Below are 19,919 nucleotides of genomic sequence, written 5' to 3' on the forward strand. Positions count from 1 at the left end.
AAAATAAATAAATAAAATGATGGTTACTCTTTAACCAGGCAATCTACCCCCACCCCTGTTCCAGAACAAGTACCGTATATACTCGAGTATAAGCCGAGATTTTCAGCCCAAATTTTTGGGCTGAAAGTGCCCCTCTCGGCTTATACTCGAGTCATGATCGGTGGTGGGGTCGGCGGGTGAGGACTGTCATATACTCACCTAGTTCCGGCGTTCCTGTCGCTCCCCCTGTCTCCACGGTCTTCGGTGCCGCAGCCTCTTCCCCTGAGCGGTCACGTGGGACCGCTCATTAGAGAAATGAATAGGCTGCTCCACCTCCCATAGGGGCGGAGCCGCATAATTCATTCCTCTAATGACGGTGCCGGTGACCGCTGACAGAGGAAGAGGCTGCGGCACCGAAGACCAGCTGTCCGGGGGAAGGAGCGGGACGCCGGGAGCAGGTAAGTATTATATATTCACCTGTCCTCGTTCCACACGCCGGGCGCCGCGCCATCTTCCCGGCGTCTCTCCGCTCTGACTGTGCAGGTCAGAGGGTGCAATGACGCATATAGTGTGCGTGCCGCCCTCTGCCTGATCAGTCAGTGCGGAGAGACGCCGGGACCGGACGCTGAGGAGCTGCAAGCAAGAGAGGTGAGTATGTCTTTTTTTTTTTTTATTGCAGCAGCATTGTATATATGGCACAGATTAATGTGGAGCATCTATGGGACAACGGTGCAGAGCATTGTATATATGGCACAGAGTTATGTGGAGCATCTATGGGACAACGGTGCAGAGCATTGTATATATGGCACAGATTAATGTGGAGCATCTATGGGGCAACGGTGCAGAGCATTGTATATATGGCACAGATTAATGTGGAGCATCTATGGGGCAACGATGCAGAGCATTGTATATATGGCACAGATTTATGTGGAGCATCTATGGGGCAACGGTGCAGAGCATTATATATGGCACAGCTTTCTATGGAGCATCTATGGGGCCATAATGAACTGTGCAGAGCATTATATATGGCACAGCTTTATGTGGAGCATCTATGGGGCCATAATGAACGGTGCAGAGCATTATATATGGCACAGCTTTATGTGGAGCATCTATGGGGCCATAATGAACGGTATGGAGTATCTATTTTTAATTTTGAAATTCACCGGTACCTGCTGCATTTTCCACCCTAGGCTTATACTCGAGTCAATAAGTTTTCCCAGTTTTTTGTGGCAAAATTAGGGGGGTCGGCTTATACTCGGGTCGGCTTATACTCGAGTATATACGGTATACACTCACTGGCCACTTTATTAGGTACACCATGCTAGTAACGGGTTGGACCCCTTTTGCCTTCAGAACTGCCTCAATTCTTCGTGGCATAGATTCAACAAGGTGCTGGAAGCATTCCTCAGAGATTTTGGTCCATATTGACATGATGGCATCACACAGTTGCCGCAGATTTGTCGGCTGCACATCCCAAAGATGCTCCATACAAGGCAGGATGGATCCATGCTTTCATGTTGTTTACGCCAAATTCTGACCCTACCATCCGAATGTCGCAGCAGAAATCGAGACTCATCAGACCAAGCAACGTTTTTCCAATCTTCTACTGTCCAATTTCGATGAGCTTGTACAAATTGTAGCCTCAGTTTCCTGTTCTTAGCTGAAAGGAGTGGTACCCGGTGTGGTCTTCTGCTGCTGTAGCCCATCTGCCTCAAAGTTCGACGCACTGTGCGTTCAGAGATGCTCTTAGGCCTACCTTGGTTGTAACGGGTGGCGATTTGAGTCACTGTTGCCTTTCTATCAGCTCGAACCAGTCTGCCCATTCTCCTCTGACCTCTGGCATCAACAAGGCATTTCCGCCCACAGAACTGCCGCTCACTGGATTTTTTTTCTTTTTCGGACCATTCTCTGTAAACCCTAGAGATGGTTGTGCGTGAAAATCCCTGTAGATCAGCAGTTTCTGAAATACTCAGACCAGCCCTTCTGGCACCAACAACCATGCCACGTTCAAAGGCACTCAAATCACCTTTCTTCCCCATACTGATGCTCGGTTTGAACTGCAGGAGATTGTCTTGACCATGTCTACATGCCTAAATGCACTGAGTTGCCGCCATGTGATTGGCTGATTAGAAATTAAGTGTTAACAAGAAGTTGGACAGGTGTACCTAATAAAGTGGCCGGTGAGTGTATATTATTTTTCATTTTGTGCCTGCAGTTTAAAGAGCTGCACATTTTTTCTCATTTGGGTATTCAAGTAATTATTGTGTTGTTGTTTTTTTGACATGATATATGGGGCCTCATTATTATGTCATTGTCAATCTTGCTTCCTATTGGGGAATATGGCTGGGAAAACAGATGTGTTTTCCCCATTTTTTATTTATGGCCATAGGACTACTAAAATACATTTAAAAATGTGTTCCCCATTTTGTAACACTTATTTCTCTGTATTGGACACTCTTTTACGGTGGTGGGACAAGTTACAGTAATTTTTATTGACAGGTTTTTTGTTTATTTTTTTTTTTATAACCTGTACTTATAAATGTATTTATTTTTCACATTGTGTTCCATTAAGGTCATAAAAGACCATTGGAAGTGGGAGGGGGAAATTACAACATTTTCACTTTCATCTTATTTCCCTTGTAACTGGGGATGGTATATTAGCCCCAGTCCCAGGGAAAATGGAGCCTGCTGCCGACATAGCGGAGCTGTATGGGTGTCCTGTGACCCAGCAGCTCCCTCCCTATACACTGTGATCACATGACCACTGTCTATGGAAGAGGAAGCACCATTGGTGCACAACACGTCAGGATTGGCGCCGGTCACCGGATTTCAAGTATGCGATTTGCATTCTTCAGACTAGACGTGTGTTGCCTCGATGGATTCACTCGTATTCATATGCGTCATCGAATGTAAGAAAATTTCATACATGCGGTCACGTGACTGCCCGCTATCACCGGCGATAGCTGAGGACCCTAATAGCGTATGGTATGGATTTAAGGATTCACAAGTCTGCAGTCACACAGAGTGATAGTATGCTTTCACCACAAGACCCGACAACCCCCTTAACTATCAAATTACATTAATATTAAATTACACTTCAATTGTCATTGTACATGTAATGAAAATGTAGGGATATGTCCTAAGCGACACAGATCTTTCCAAACCACAATTCAAGCCCCTAGGACCAACATACATAAATATTACAATTACTTTAGGCAATAAATAAATATACCTTCATCAAGAAAAGACAACTCATCATCATGTTAAAACATCAAATCTGCTTTGGAGGTTTAATTACAGACTTTACCTTGTGGCCAGGTCATCCCATTTGAGATGAGTGATGTCATTCTGCTCAGATTTATCCAGCAAGCAGTCACATATCACAGGGTTAACTGTCACAAAGCTGTAGGGGCAGAGGCGAGACTGATCAAAACTACGACATGGAAAATAAATCCTGCTGAAAATGACTAGTGGAAAAAAACAGAAGCCAAATGAAGAGAATCTGTCAGCAGGTTTTTTGCTACTTCACCTGATAGCAGCATAATGTAGGGAAATAGACCCTGATTCCAGTGATGTATCACTTAGTTTACTGGATGGAGCAATTCTGACACAATCAGAGTTCTTAGATGTAGTAGAGCTCAGAAAGCTAATCCCTACTACACCACAGTATTCTGTGGACATCATACAGTGACAGTAAGCTGCTAATCAGTGCTGGGGGTGGGGTTGGTCTAGCAGGCACGCAAGACCTATTCTGGGCAGTGATAATCTCCTGGTGATAAAACACTCATTTCATTGAAACAACAAATCCCTCCAATCAGTGTCTCAGCACCTACCTCATAATGCCCTCGGTTTACATAGTGAGAACCTGCTGACAGATTCCCTTAACATTTCTTGCATTTTCTAAAAGGCAACATTTAGTACAATTTTGGGATCGAACTCCCTAAATCTAAAAGGATATAGGAAGAATGGATGAGAGGCACACAACTAGACAGGTGAAGGTGATAACTAAGGTGCCTTATATGTAACCTATAATAGAATATGTAGCCATATATATGCAGATTGTACACAGTACGTAAAGACTATAAAGAGTTGGGAAAGGATTAGTTCATTGTAAGAACTGTGCATTATACTAGGGGACTTCATTTGTGTGTTGCTGACAGGTTAGTGAAATATCCATATAGGTAAGGGTTCATTAGTTAAAATTGGTCTCAAAAGGTATCATGTCAAATGCAATGCCACCCGTTATAACAGGGGCAAGGCAGTTATCATGACTAGTGGTAATCACAGGAGAAGGAGGCTTACTTGGTCTGTTTCTCAGGGGTCTGTTAGAAATAAACTGTAATATAAACTGGGCGTCCTTCATAAAGCTCCAGCTTGAACATTTGTCATTTTTTTAACTAACCAGACATCTTAATTGAGAGCTTGAGCCTCTTACAGAACCTCCAAATTATGTCCCGGGAACCTGCGGGAATCTTTAAGAGACACTCACTTTTTGTTTTCTGGGTGGACAAGTTCATTGGTCTTGACATAAGAGATGACCACGTTTCTGACATCACTCGGAGTTAGCAGGTCACCTTTTCTACAAAAAAGCAAACACAAAAAAGAAAGAATTAAATGTGGCCATTCCAAGCAAGAGTCACAATCCACTACAGGTCTCCTCTCCATTTATACTGTAATATTATTATTCATGAAGCATTGAGTCTAGATCACGTGAAGTCATTATCCTCATCTATTCCTCTTTGGTCAGGCCTCATCAGGAATACTGTGTCCAGTTCTGGGCACCACATTTTAGAAAATACATTGAAAAACTGGAGCAAGTTCAGAGAAGAGCTACCAGGATGGTGAGCGGACTGCAAAGTATGTTCTATGAGAAACGGTTAAAGGATCTGTGAAAGCTTAGCTTGCAAAAAAAGAAAGCTAAGAGGAGAATTAATAGCTGTCCACAAATATCTGAAGGGATGTCAGTATAGAGAGATCATCTTTATTCTCATTTGCACATGGAAACACAAGAAGCACTGGAATGAAACTGAAAGGGAGAAGATACAGATTAGATATTAGAAAAAAACATCTTGACAGTGAGGGCGATGAATGAGTGGAACAGGCTGCCACGAGAGGTGGTGAGTTCTCCTTCAATGGAAGTCTTCAAACAGAGGCTGGACAGACATCTGTCTGAGATGGTTGAGTGAATCCTGCATTGATCGGGGGTTGGACACAATGACCCTGGAGGTCCCTTCCACCTGTAACATTTTATGATTCGATGATTTTATGATACTTAACCAGCAAAACTTTATTTTTAAGGCACGGTTCGTAGTGGGAAAAAAAAAAACATGAGTCCTGTGGAGGGGAATGCCATAAAATTAAATTAAAAAAAGCATTATGTACCTGTTAAGTCCCCCGTCACGACAGCAATCCTGCAAGTCATTGTTGGCCTATGATTGGCTGCAGGGGTAAAATGCCATCACTGCATCCAGGTAAACAAAGATGGCCAGGGAGCACCAGACTGTCAGCAATGGAAGACTTAACAGGCAAGATATTTTTTAGCATTTTATGACATGCTCCTCCCCACACATTAACAATTGTTTTCCAATTCGGCTAATTGGTGGAAGTGCAAAATGAGATCCTACTCGTTATTACCCAGAAAGTGGGGGTGGTTGCTGCAGAACCTCTTCTTTTCAAGCATTTGTGAGGTTTGACAGGCTACTGTCTCTCGTACTGGATCATCGAGAAAAACCTGCCAGCTTAGTGGATAATGTACAGAAAATGTACAGAAACAGCAAACAAAAAGAAAAAAAAACTAAAATGATGCAGTTGCAATGTAGCTGCAGTACTAGTCCCAGCGATCGTTCTAGTGACTGATGGACCCCTAAACACATAATGATGGAAGATTTGTATTATAGATATTGCTGGAAATACCGTTAAAGAAAATCTGCCACCACATTGTTGCCACCTAATCGGAGATCAGCAAAATGCAGCAATAGAGACACTGATTCCAGCAATGTGTCGCTAAGGCTACGTTCACATTTGCGTTGTTGTGTGTTGCGTCGGCGACGCATCGGCGACGCAACGCACAACGCATGCAAAACGCATTGTTTTGTGACGCATGTGTCCTTTTTTTGCTTGATTTTGGACGCACAAAAAATGCAACTTGCTGCGTCCTCTGCGCCCTGACGCGTGCGCCGCAGTGACGCATGCGTCACAAAACGCAAGTGCAACGCATGTCCATGCGCACCCATGTTAAATATAGGGGCGCATGACGCATGCGTCGCCGCAGCGGCGCCCGACGCTGCGTCGCACAACGCTAATGTGAACGAAGCCTTACTTGGCTGCTTGCTGCAGTTTTGGTTAAAATCAGCAGGAGATTATCACTAGAGGAAAGTAAACCTGTTGCCATGAAGATCTCCATATTCATGAGCTCTGTATAATCCCAATCCCACCCACTGATTGGCAACTTTCTGCCTATGCAAAGTGAGGTGTGGGCAGGGCTATAAGGAGCTCAGCATTCACAAAACTGCTAGACTTGCAGCAGAGGAAACAGTGATTTCATCAAACCTGCAGCTAGCAGCCAAGTAATTGATACATGGAATCAGGATCTCTGCCCTTACATCATGATTCTCTCATATGGGGTAGCAAAAACCTACTGACAGATTCCATTTAATTTAAACCAAATCTTTCCATAGAACTATGAGAACTGGGCTGCAGAAAATATATCATTTGTTCACAACACCATTGCCCCACATGTAAAAGGCTATAATGCCATCTATACCTCTCCTCTGCCCATATGCACAAATATAGGGATTTTTGTGTGTACTCACCGTAAAATCCTTTTCTCCGAGCCACTCATTGGGGGACACAGGACCATGGGTGTTATGCTGCTGTCACTAGGAGGCTGACACTAAGTTGAGACAAAAAAGAGTTAGCTCCTCCCCTGCAGTATACACCCTCATGCTGGCTTCCAGAGACCCAGTTCAGTGCAAAAGCAGTAGGAGATTAATAACAGTACAATACCTAACATTAGAGTATAACATGTCAAAGAAAGTCAGGAACCAAAAAGGTAACAAGCCATAAGGCTAACAGGGTGGGTGCTGTGTCCCCCATTGAGTGGCTCGGAGAAAAGGATTTTACGGTGAGTACACACAAAAATCCCTATTTCTCCTTCGCCACATTGGGGGACACAGGACCATGGGACGTCCCAAAGCAGTCCCTGGGTGGGAAACAATACAACCAAATAAACTCCGTGTACCAACTGACTATAAATGCGCTACGGCCGCTTGCAGAATACGTCTGCCAAGGGCCGCATCCGCAGAAGATTGAATGTGGACATTGTAGTGCTTTGAGAAAGTATGCAGGCTGGACCACGTTGCGGCCTTGCAAACCTGCTCCGCCGTTGCCTGGTGCCGGATGGCCCAGGAAGCACCCAACGACCGAGTGGAGTGTGCTCTAATCCCCGCCGGGATAGGTCTGCCCCTGACCCGATAGGATTCTTGGATAGCAGACCGAATCCATCTGGCTATCGTGGCCTTAGACGCAGCTAAACCCTTTCTGTGACCCTCCGGGAGAACAAAGAGGAAGTCTGATTTGCGGAAATGAGCAGTTCTGGAAATGTACCACCTAAGGGCCCGTACCACATCCAGGGTATGAAGGGCCTTTTCGACCCTGTGTTTTGGCTGTGGGCAGAAGGAGGGAAGAATGATGTCCTCATTAAGGTGAAAAGATGATACCACCTTAGGGAGAAAGGCCGGAGATGGGCGTAGAACTACCTTGTCCTGGTGGAAGGCAAGGAAAGGCGCCCGGCAGGATAAAGCGGCCAATTCTGAGACCCATCTGATAGATGTCACTGCTACAAGGAAGGCAACCTTCCAGGAAAGGACAGTTAGCGGGACGTCCTGCAGAGGTTCAAACGGAGGTTCCTGAAGAACGCTCAGAACCAAATTGAGATCCCAGGTCTCTAACGGCATTCTGTAGGGGGGTACCACATGGGAGACCCCCTGAATGAAGGTCCTGACTTGCAAGTTGGCAGCGATCTTACGTTGAAACAACACGGATAAAGCTGAGATCTGACCCTTGAGGGAACTCAGCGCCAGGCCGGAATCCAAGCCGGACTGTAGGAAATCCAAAATGGAAGGGATTGAGAAAACGAGAGGAGGGCGACCTCAGAGCCTGCACCACGAGAAGAAGGCAAGACTCTGACGACTGAGAAAATCCGCCGCCCAGTTCTCGACGCCCGGAATGTGCACCGCGGAAATGAAAGAGTGGTTGGCCTCGGCCCAACGAAGAATGTGGGAGACTTCCTGCATCGCCGCCCTGCTGTGGGTACCCCCTTGATGGTTTATATACGCCACGGCTGTGATGTTGTCCGATTGAACTCGAATTGGGTGACCCGCAAGCAGGGGGTGAAAGCGTCTCAGGGCGAGTCTGATCGCTCGAATTTCCAGGATGTTTATAGGGAGCCTCGACTCCCGAATCGTCCAACGCCCAAGGGCAGAGTGGTGTAGGAAAACCGCTCCCCAACCGAGGAGACTGGCGTAAGTAGTTACCACCAGCCAGCGGATCGGGAGAAAAGACTTCCCCTGGAGGATAGATGATCCCAGAGTCCACCATGTGAGGGCTTGCCTGATCCGTGGGGACAGAGGGCATGGCCGATCGAGGGATAAGGGACTCCTGTCCCAGTTGTCCAGCAGAGCCTGTTGTAAGGGGCGGAGATGGAGTTGAGCGAATGGGACAGCTTCTATTGCGGCCACCATTTTTCCCAGGATCTTCATGGCAAACCGGATGGACCGTGGACGAGGGTGACAGAGCGTCCGAGCTCCCTGCTGAAGCTCTTGGGCCTTGGACCGAGGAAGCAAGACCAGTCCCCTTGATGTGTCCAGGATCATGCCTAGGAATGAGATCCGTTGGGCAGGAATGGGAGAGGACTTGTCCGAGTTGATTAACCAGCCCAGGCGCGAAAGAGAATCCAAGGTAATGCGGACGCTTGCTTCGCAGGCCTGATAAGACGGACCTTTTATGAGGAGGACGTCTAAGTATGGCAACACGACCACTCCTCGAGAGTGAAGAATGGCCATGACAGCCGCCATGACTTTTGTAAATACCCTGGGCGCCGTGGCAAGACCGAAAGGTAAGGCTGCGAATTGAAAGTGGTCCTCCAGGATGGCGAAACGGAGAAACCTTTGATGTGGCGGGAAGATTGGGATATGAAGGTAAGCATCTTTGATGTCTATTGATGCTAGTAACTCCCCTCTCTCCATCGAGTAGATGACCGATCGGAGAGATTCCATCCTGAAGTGCCGTACTTTTACGTACTTGTTTAGGAGCTTCAGGTCCAAAATGGGGCATACCGTCCCGTCCTTTTTTGGCACGACGAAGAGGTTTGAGTAGAAACCTCCGAATCTCTCGTGTTCCGGAACCGGAACGATGACCCCGCTTTGGCGGAGGGATTCGATGGCGCAGTGAAGGGCGCGAGACTGAGCTCCTGAACTTGGGAGACGAGAGGGAAAAAACCGTGCTGGAGGGGAGGCGGAGAATTCTATTTTGTAGCCAGACGACACCAGATCCCTGACCCATTCGTCGTGGACGACGGAGAGCCAGACTTGCTGAAAAAGAAGCAGACGTCCGCCTACTTTGGAGGTGTCGACTGGAATAGTCCCCGAGTCATTGTGAAGGGAATCTGGCAGGCCTGGACCCTCTGGTTCTGGGTTGCCTAGGCTTTCCTCGCCTGGACTGATTCGGCCTGAAAGAAGGTCGAGAGTCTCTGTCTGAGCATGCGGATCGTTCTGATCTGGATGAGGGGACAGAATTGGACCAGAATGGGCTACTGCGAAAGGGCCGAAAGCGAAAATATTGTTGTCGCTGAAAAGCAGCTTTGGGCCTGTGTTGCGGAAGGAACTTGCTCTTTCCTCCTGTAGCGTCGGAAATAAGCTGGTCTAGCTTTTCTCCAAAAAGATGCCCGCTCTGAAAGGGGAGAGAAATCAGAGACTTTTTTGAGGACGAATCTGCACGCCACTCTCTGAGCCAGATAGCTCTCCTAATGGTGATGGCGTTCGAAGCCGGAGTTGCTGCACAGTCCGCTGCGTCGAGGGACGCATACATCACATAATCTCCAGCCATGGCAATTTGTTTGGCCAGGTCCGCCACCTCAGACGGAAGTTCCTGTTCCTGAATGGATTTCGCGAGGGCATCTGCCCAGTAAACCATTGCCTTGGCAACCCAAGCCGCAGCGAAGGAGGGAGATAGAGAGGAACCTGAGGCTTCGTACACTGAGCGAGCTAGGGAATCTAGCTGGCGTTCCGTGGGATTCTTAATTGAAGCACCATCAGGAACGGATAAGATAGTTTTGGTTGCCAAGCGCGAAACCGGAGGATCTACTAGTGGAGATTCCGTCCAATCTTTAACAAGATCTGCAGAAAAGGGATACTTCGATTCCAGGGCCTTTTTGCCTGTAAAACGCTTATCCGGACGCTCCCTGTGTCGCCTGACTATATCCAGGAAATCTGGGTGAGAGGCGAACGTCTTATGGGAACGCTTGTTTCTCGTAAAGGAAACGGAATGGTCTGGAGCAGAATTAGAGTCATCGTCCACTTTTAGTGCATGATTGACTGCCTCGATGAGGGAGTCGACAGTAGACCTAAACTCTGGAGCATCCGGGTCTAAGGATGCATCAGACTCATATTCAGAGTCGTGATCGCTACGGGCCCCTAGAGAGGGTGAGCGAGAAGTGGAGCTACCAGAGGCTGACTGGTGTGGTGAGTGCTCAGGGGAGGTAGTGCGGATCCATTTTCTGGATGACCGTGCCTCCTTCCGGTGAGAGCGGCCCCTGCTGGCCGACGATTCCCCTGTTACGGAGGGATCTCTTAACCCAGGAAAAGGAGAGCCCCGCTCCCCAGAGGGGTCCTGAAGGGATTTAATCGCTTTGGCTAGCGAATCCACGGACTGTGACAGTGACGCGACCCACTCAGGGGGACTAGATACACTGGGGTCGGTGGCGGCGGAGGGCTCCTGGGCACCTGGGGCATCGCAGGCTGAGCAGAGGGGGGAACTCTGAGGCCGAGGAAGTGGAGCCTGGCAGGTGGTACACGCAGTAAAAAAGGTAGAATGCACCTTGGTGGTCTTTTTGGTCCTTGACTGGGACATGGTGTACCCTAATGTAAGAGATAGTGCTCAGGGTCTGTAAGCTATGGAAGCGAGGGCGACGCTGCAAGGGAGAACCTAACGTGGTCTCCTTACCCGTGGTCCTGTGTCCCGCAGAGAGAGGGAGAGAAGCAGCGGCGGTGCAGGAAGAGCGACAGCCGGCGTTCAGAGCGCTGCACGTGGAGGAGCTGGAGCTGCGGCGTGCAGAGAGGAGAAAGATGGCCGTCGGGGGTTGGGAGGGTAATCTCGCAGAGAGCGAGAAGCGCCAGGACAGGGGGCGGAGCCGCAGAATGACGCAAAAAGGGGGCGGAGCCTATCGGAATCCGGCCTGTGCTAGGCCGAAGCCGGGGACTAAATTTGCGGCTTCGGCCCGGCGTGCAGCCACGGAGCGCCGGCCCCTAGGGGAGACCCTGAAAAAAAGGTGAAGGAGCCCTCCGGAACTGCTGGGACGACCGACCCCCCCCCCCCACGTTATGGTACTTACCCCGAATAGAGGGGGAACGCAGAGAAGCTTGCTGCAGGTGAGCTGTGCCCGGGGTGATTAGGACGGTGCAGGGTTGGGGGAAGCCTCTATCCACCATCCCCATAAAAGGGGGGTGGAGAGGAACCGTCCGCCTCCTTCCATCATCCGCTTTCTCAGTGGTGATGCAGTGGGGGCTGCACGGACGCCACAATGCAAGGTGCCTCTGAACAGCCGAGGAGAACCTGGTGGGCAGGGCAGAATGTCCGGCAATAAGGCCTGGCTGCAGAAGAGGATACTGGAGGTGACACTCCAGTGCTCGTCTGATAAGGGAGGGGGGAGATCGGTGCCCTTGAAGGGGCCCGTTGCCCCTAAAATCAGCTCAGGCAGTGGCATCCCACGTCGCAGGAGAGGGTAGTACGGAGAGGCAAAACTCCCGTGCTCGCCTGTTGTTGGTTCGGGGGAGATCGGAACATGAAAGAATCCGTCGTCCCCTTCGTCCGGGATAAAAAGGTTTAAATCCAGTGTGCCTCCTACATGCCAGCATGAGGGTGTATACTGCAGGGGAGGAGCTAACTCTTTTTTGTCTCAACTTAGTGTCAGCCTCCTAGTGACAGCAGCATAACACCCATGGTCCTGTGTCCCCCAATGTGGCGCAGGAGAAAACAATGACCGCTTTAAAAATATATTTACCGTATATACTCGAGTATAAGCCGACCCGAGTATTTGCCGAGGCACCTAATTTTACCTAAAAAAAACCTGGGAAAACTTATTGACTTGAGTATAAGTATGCATTGTCCCCTCATCCTTAACCTGGTATGCACGGCCTCCTCATCCCTATCCTTGTATGCATGGCTCCTCATCCCTATCCTTGTATCCATGGCTCCTCATCCCTATCCTTGTATGCATGGCTCCTCATCCCTATCTTTGAATGCATGGCCCCATCCCTATCCTTGTATGCATGGCTCCATCCCATCCTTGTATGCATGGCCCCATCCCATCCTTGTATGCATGGCCCCATCCCATCCTTGTATGCATGGCTCCATCCCATCCTTGTATGCATGGCCCCATCCCATCCTTGTATGCATGGCCCCATCCCTATCCTTGTATGCATGGCCCCATCCCATCCTTGTATGCATGGCTCCATCCCTATCCTTGTATGCACGGCTCAATCCCTATCCATGTAGGCATGACCCCATCTTTATCCTTGTATGATTGGCCCCCATCAAAAAAATAAAACATTACACTTACCTTCCTGCGCTCCCTCACAGCGTCTTGTTCCGGTGCCAGCAGCTGTTTTAGGCCGGGGTCACACTTGCGAGTGCAGCGTGAGTCTCTCGCATCAATACCACCGACACTCGGGACCTGAGCGTGCGGCTGCATGTATGTCTGTGCAGCTGAACGTTCCTGTCCAGAGTCCCGGCGGCAGTGCCGGGTTTTGTGCGAGTTTCTCACATTGCACTCGCAAGAGTAACCCCGGCCTTATGCTTGTAAGCAGCGCATGGCTGTGACATCATGCGTTGCTCACAAGCAGAGCACAGCTGCCGGAATATTCACCACTCCCCTCACCGGAACTATGTGCGTGGAGGGCAGTGACTATTAAGTAGCGCACACAGTGTCCGCCTCCGGGCGGTCACGTGTGCCTCTACTTAAGAAAAATGAATATTCACCTCTCTCCACGCCCATGGGAGTGAAGAGAGGTGAATATTCATTTCTCTTAAGTAGCGGCACACGTAACCGCCCGGCAACTGCAGGACCCGGCTGCTGAGGCTGACAATGTGTGCTATTACAGAGAAATGAATATTCATTGCCAATGCAGTGAATATTCATTTCTCTTTAGCAGCAGGCACAGTAGTTAGCCGCAGCAGCCGGCTCCTGCCTCCTGTAACCCGCTGCTCCCACTCCATCTTCTGGACACCTCACTCGAGTATAAGCCGAGGGGGGCATTTTCAGCACACACAAAAATGTGCTGAAAAACTTGGCTTATACTCGAGTATATACGGTAATCTCCTCTGAATGAAGCGATGAACTTATTCTAATAATCCTGAACATGTCAGACCAAAGAACGTATAGCTTGGTAGATTCTGCCCCTTACTTGTGGCCCGACTCCTGGAATAGAGGCAACATCTTGGCAGATATGCCATACAGGGAGATGATCTCAGGCGGCTGATACAAGGGCTCTACTCCACCACCCATGTCTTCTGCTGAAGCAGGCGACTCGGAAACTGGGGCGACAAAAGATCTGATGCTGACAAGAAAAGCAAAATGGGAAAAATTAGCATTTTTTGCTACAACAATGTAGTAATATACACTCTATGGGATAAAGTATTGGGACCTACATAATACACTCACAGAAGATCTTACGATATCCCATCCTAAACTCTTAGGCAGTAATATGGAGCCGGTTTCCACAAGATTTTGGAGTGTGTCTATGGGAATTATTGCCCAGTCATCCAGAAGAGCATTTGGTATGTCAAACACTGATGTTGGATTAGAGGGCCTGACTCACAATCACTGTTCTAGTTTCATTCCATTGGTGCTCAATGGAGTAAGGCTCTGTAAGGGCTAGTAAAATTATTCAACACCAAACTCACATAATCATGTTTTGGCAATGATCCAAAACATCTTGGTATGCAGAAACGTTAAGATTTTCAATCACTGGGACTAAGAGGCCAACCTCTGGAAAACAAGCCCATGCCATCATTTCCCCACTTGCTTGGTGACTTAAGGCATGCAGCTGCTCAGTAATGGAAACCCATGCCAAGAAGCTCCTAGGGCAGAGTTTTTGTGCTGATATTACTCCCAAAAGAGGATGAGAATTCTGCAGATATTGAGTCAGCAGAACTTTGGCAACTTATATCCACTGTATGCCCCAGTAATTGGTTCCCACAACTGCTAACAAACCTCTTCAAAAAGTGTAAATAAGTGGGCCATACTCTGCTCTACAGCAGCTGAGGAGTGTAGAATGATGTTCTGCAGGACTGTATAAAACTCACTGCAGCTGCTGAACAACCCCTTTATGCTCACACACAAAGCACTCGAGACACTGCAGTACCAGGTATGGCCACTAGTATGGATGAGCCGCTGTGCCTATGGAATTAATGAAGGGGTTGTAGCATTTGCAGGTACATGAAAGTCCCATGATTATGTTGATTTGTGGGGGCCCTGGAAGTTGGACTATAACAATATTGGACTATCCTAAAAAGAGACCATTAATGTTATAGTCATGGGAAAACCTTTTAAGGTGCAGACTGTGCTAACTTCATACTTACTCTGGGTGTTTCCAGTCCACCTCCACAATGCTCTCCACTCCTTTACTGAGCTCCTTTACCTGCAGGATCTTACGCTGCTGCATAACCTGCAAGAATCTGGACAGCTGGAAGAAGGACATGGTACAGATTAGGAAGAGGGCAAGCAAGATGGCCACTTAATACATCAAATTCTGCAGGACTTGATGAGGCTGGGAGAGGATTTCTAATATATGATGAACAGATCGGCCCTTTTCTGTCTCCAGGGCCACATTGTCATACTGAACCAATACGAGGGAAGAACTAAAAATTAAAGCAGTCTTACCTCCTGTGACATTTATGGCATATCGAAAGTATAATATCTGATAGGTGCAAATTCTCCTTCCACCAATCTGCACTCTAAGGCTCTGTGCCCACGATGAGATTTATGGGCAGATTTTCCCTATAAAATTGCATTAGATATGGAAAACCTGCATGTAATCCGCACGACTGTATCAATAAATACTGAGAAGTATCAAAAACAAGCATAACATACCAACCAGAGAGAAACCGCAGCATGAAAAATGTGATAAAAACGCACTCAAAAGTGCAATAAAAAAAACTTCAGTAACTTCATTTATCTAATTGGTGCAGAAAAAAACACAGAAAATCTGCAGGTAAAAAAACCTCACCAAATACTCATCGTGGGAACGTACCGTCATGGTACAGTCAGAGAGTATTGGATCAGGATTGAAAAATAGATTCTGCTCCCAAATCCACATGAAAAACTCTATGAATAGGTTTCCGATTGAATCGGATAGCTCCTCTAGTGCCCACAGAGGTTTTTTCCAAGTCATTTTTAACAATTCCCAGTAAAACCAGTAGGAAGCATATTCACAGAGTATTATAAGCAGTTTTTATGTGGATTTGCAGTAAATTCATCGTAAAAAAAAACTGTGTGAATAGGCCGTAAAAAGAGGTCATGTGTGCACGTGGCTCTACAATAAATGATGAGTTTTTTGCTTACTGCCTAATGTTGCGGAACTCCCATATTCTACAATGGAGTGAGTGAGACAAAGACGACCACCTGTCTAAGTCATACACTACTTTCTGGAGTGCCAAATGGGTAAAGTCCCCCCATCCTCAAGGGAATCTGAAGTTGTCTTTTCGCAAAACGTTCTGATAAACAGAGCAAGACTAGATTCTGGTTACCATACCTTTTTGTAACTGGACTTCTTTATGTCCACTTGCTGTCCTTCAGGGCTACAAAGTAAATCAATTAACAAAAGTGATGTATAAGACTGGAATATAAAAAGGTAGAAGAATGATTTCTGGCTTTGAATACAGCCTTTGGCTCTTTAGGCCACTGGTCCTATAGGAAGGTAAAGCCAGATTAGGCCAACCTTAAAGGGGTAAACATGATCTTAAGTGTACAGTGGGTACGGAAAGTATTCAGACCCCTTTAAATTGTTCACTCTTTGTTTCATTGCAGCCATTTGGTAAATTCAAAAAAAGTTTATTTTTTTCTCATTAATGTACACTCTGCACCCCATCTTGACTGAAAAAAACAGAAATGTAGAAATGTTTGCAAATTTAATAAAAAAGAAAAACTGAAATATCACATGGTCATAAGTATTCAGACCCTTTCCTCAGACACTCACATTTAAGTCACATGCTGTCCATTTCCTTGTGATCCTCCTTGAGATGGTTCTACTCCTTCATTGGAGTCCAGCTGTGTTTAACTAAACCGATAGGACCTGATTTGGAAAGACACACACCTGTCTATATAAGACCTCACAGCTCACAGTGCATGTCAGACCAAATGAGAATCATGAGGTCAAAGGAGCTGGCCAAGGAGCTCAGAGAATGAAAACACCAACCCAATGTGTGAAAAATGTGTTTAACACACAAACATAACCTAGGTTGCCCTAATATATCCCTATATTACCCTGCCTATCTGTGGAGGTTGGCACCCTAAGATACGATTGTTTGGTGCCCCCACTCCGCGGCATCTATCCCAATCTGTCCTTAATAGACCCTGTAGCTAATACAGGTGGGAAAACATATAGCTTTTGAAAGAAATGAATAAGTTTGCAGGGAAATATTTAGACCAAAATAGCTAAGGTATATACATAGCAAACGTCAGGGTATACTAGAAAGCATAACTTTTGATAAACATAATAACCCTCTGTTAGAACAGGAAATAATGTCTCTGTAAAAAGACATGCAAACACCTTCCATAAGCCGTTGTCCAGTATACAGCTGGCTGATCCGCAAGGCATGTGTATGATTTACATAGATAATTTACTGATAAAGGTCATACAAATCATGAAAGGGTTGCCAAGAAACAAGGGGACGTATCCCATCCAGAAGAATTCGCCTCGACGCATTTCCCCGTCCGTGCGGTTCATCTGGAGGCCCGGTGTGGTCTGTGTTATGCCACAAAAAGGAGGTGCCCAGATAAAGGAAGCATACCTGATTAGTCTATGTAAGGCGGCGTTGTATATCCCGCCAAACAAAAGGAGGGCAATCAACATTGCGGATGCAGTACCCACCTGTGTGAAGAATTGGGTCTCTCCATAGGTCCGTCCATCAGTACGCCGCCAGAGCAGCCGATGTGCGCTCAAAGTAAACATAGCCGGAAGTGAATGATGAGATTAGCGGCGTAGCACGGCGTATTGCGTTCCACAGTGGAACGCATGGAAGTAAAGCCACTTCCTTCGATATACTTCCGGTCATGCGCAGAGTCGTGCGCTTCATGCTGAAACGCATCGGTATAACCCGCTCATGCGCAAATGAACCAACAACTGGACGCAGAATTGTATGCCGGTATTTCCATACTTTAACAGCATTTCTTATAGACTAATCATTTAAATATTATTGAAATGTAAATGTACAGACCCCTGCTGACCAGGCTGTGATATATATTCAAAATTTTAACATATTTAATTATTATGTTTATCAAAAGTTATGCTTCCTAGTATACCCTAAAGTTTTCTATGTATATACCTTAGTTATTTTGGTCTAAATATTTCCCCGAAATCGTATTCATTTCTTTCAAAAGCTATGTTTTCCCACCTGTATTAGCTACAGGGTCTATTAAGGACAGATTGGGATAGATGCCGCGGAGTGGGGGCACCAAACAATCGTATCTTAGGGTGCCAACCTCCACAGATAGGCAGGGTAATATAGGGATATATTAGGGCAACCTAGGTTATGTTTATGTGTTAAACACATTTTTCACACATTGGGTTGGAGTTTTTTATATTTTAAATTTAATAAAATCTAGCTTGTTGCACATTCCCAAGAAGACTCATGGCTGTACTAACTCAAAAGGGAGCTTCTACTCAATACTGAGCAACGGGTCCGAATACTTATGACTATGTGATATTTCATTTTTTGTTCTTTTTTAACAAATTTGCAAAAATTACTACATTTCTGGGTTTTTTTCAGTCAAGATGGGGTGCAGAGTGAACAACAAACTTGGCAATAAGAACTTGTGGAATCTTTGGGGGATCAATATGGTAAATACTGTATCTTCCTATGAGATGGTGGTATATAAAAATAGACACGGTCCTGAAAAAAATGTATGGAAACCTTGGTTTGATTCCCCTTTGACTCACATTAGCCCCAGGTCATGAGTATTCTCTCATGATAACGTATGTGAGATTTGGTGCATGACATGGGTGTCTTGTGATTTTGGTCAAGATAGTAGACCCATCGTATTAATTAGCAATGAGAAATGCTGTTTGATCTTTGTTTCTGCAATGTAACCTTGTTATGTTGCATAATCTTCAATAAAAACAGTTAAAAAACGTAGTTTTTTTCTCATTGTTTAATTTTTTCAAAATGAATAAAATCTGTAAACTTTTTTTCCTATTTTTTTTTTTAGTTTTAGTCCTACTTGAGCATCTAACCAATTGTATAATATACTGGAATACTTCTTTCTTGCCGTTCATCACACTTGTCAGTTTTAGACTGACAGGCAGCTACTTGGACCCTGCCTCCGACAGGCCATAGCAGGCTATGTCCATGCAGACCCCCAGCTGCATTGATCAGTGATCGCACTTATACCGGAAATGATGTCAGTAATCCGCGTATCAATGGATCTCCTGACACTGGTCACCATGATGGATACGATATATATCCTTCATAGTGCACAAACTAGACCTTGCTAATGGTGGATATATACATCACTAAGTATTAGATCTAAGGGGTTTCATGCGATTCTGCACTGATAGTCTATTGTTAATATTACCCTTAAATATGTGACCCCCAACGAAAGAACTCACCAAGAGGAGAAAAGATGATTTCGCAGGAAGGTGCTTGAAAGCAGGGGAAGGTCCGACTTCTTCACTTTGTACCTCAAAGCATGGAAGAAGCACTTGTTCAGTAAGTTGTCCATGGCTTCTGTAGTGAGATAAAGGAACATATCTTCTGTGAAGTATGAATGTGTCTGCTCCTCAGATTACTAAATCAATACAAAGGCTAAATATATGCATTATGTTTAAAATGTAATTTCCGTCAACTTTTGTAATATGTCGCTGGGACTAGCTTTTCCAAAGAGGACTATCACCTCCTGAAATAATTTGTGATACAATTCAATATCCAATTTGTAAATGTAAAAAAAGCGTATCGCTGATTTAGAGATGAAAGCTCAGGCCCTTTAAGAGACGGAAGCTGAAGTTAGGCAGTTCACTGTGTAACTATTTGGACAAGAGTGTGACACTTCCTGCCTCTGAGGTGGGAGATACCGCCATTTGGTGCTGCATATAATCATATGGAGATCTGCATCCTACTTCATACTGGGTGTACTGATATCTGAGACAAAGTAAGATGGATTCCTGTGTAATATTGAGCAGCAGGAGAAGTCGGCTAAAAGAAATAGCTACACAGATAAATCTTTCACAGCTATTCCTTGTGGACTCGGTATGTAGTGAGACAATCAGATTCACCTTTTAGAAGCAGCTATGACCCCATAGTAGTTTAACCCTTTATAAGCAGCCGATTTCCTTATCTATGATAGTAAAGCTGATCATACATGTGAGATAGTTGTTCTCTCTCTCCTGACTTCCCAACACACTTTAGTGCTCTTTGGGGTCGTGTCTTAAGCATAACTTCAGTGTGAA

At 46.2% G+C, this 19,919-nt stretch overlaps 1 protein-coding gene across 1 annotated transcript in view; it reads right to left on the reverse strand.

Moving 5' to 3' along the window:
• Positions 1-19,919, reverse strand: part of EIF2D (eukaryotic translation initiation factor 2D) — a 56,655-nt gene that overhangs the window by 7,903 nt on the left and 28,833 nt on the right. The window contains exons 7-12 of the mRNA XM_077295161.1: positions 19,083-19,200; positions 16,008-16,053; positions 14,836-14,939; positions 13,659-13,811; positions 4,469-4,558; positions 3,287-3,382 (exon numbers count right to left, since the gene is read on the reverse strand). Coding sequence (XP_077151276.1) covers positions 3,287-3,382; positions 4,469-4,558; positions 13,659-13,811; positions 14,836-14,939; positions 16,008-16,053; positions 19,083-19,200 — 607 coding nt within the window. The remainder of the gene's footprint in view (positions 1-3,286; positions 3,383-4,468; positions 4,559-13,658; positions 13,812-14,835; positions 14,940-16,007; positions 16,054-19,082; positions 19,201-19,919) is intronic.

This window comes from Ranitomeya variabilis, chromosome 3 (genome assembly GCF_051348905.1).
Source record: "Ranitomeya variabilis isolate aRanVar5 chromosome 3, aRanVar5.hap1, whole genome shotgun sequence".
NCBI classification, from domain to species: Eukaryota; Metazoa; Chordata; class Amphibia; order Anura; family Dendrobatidae; genus Ranitomeya; species Ranitomeya variabilis.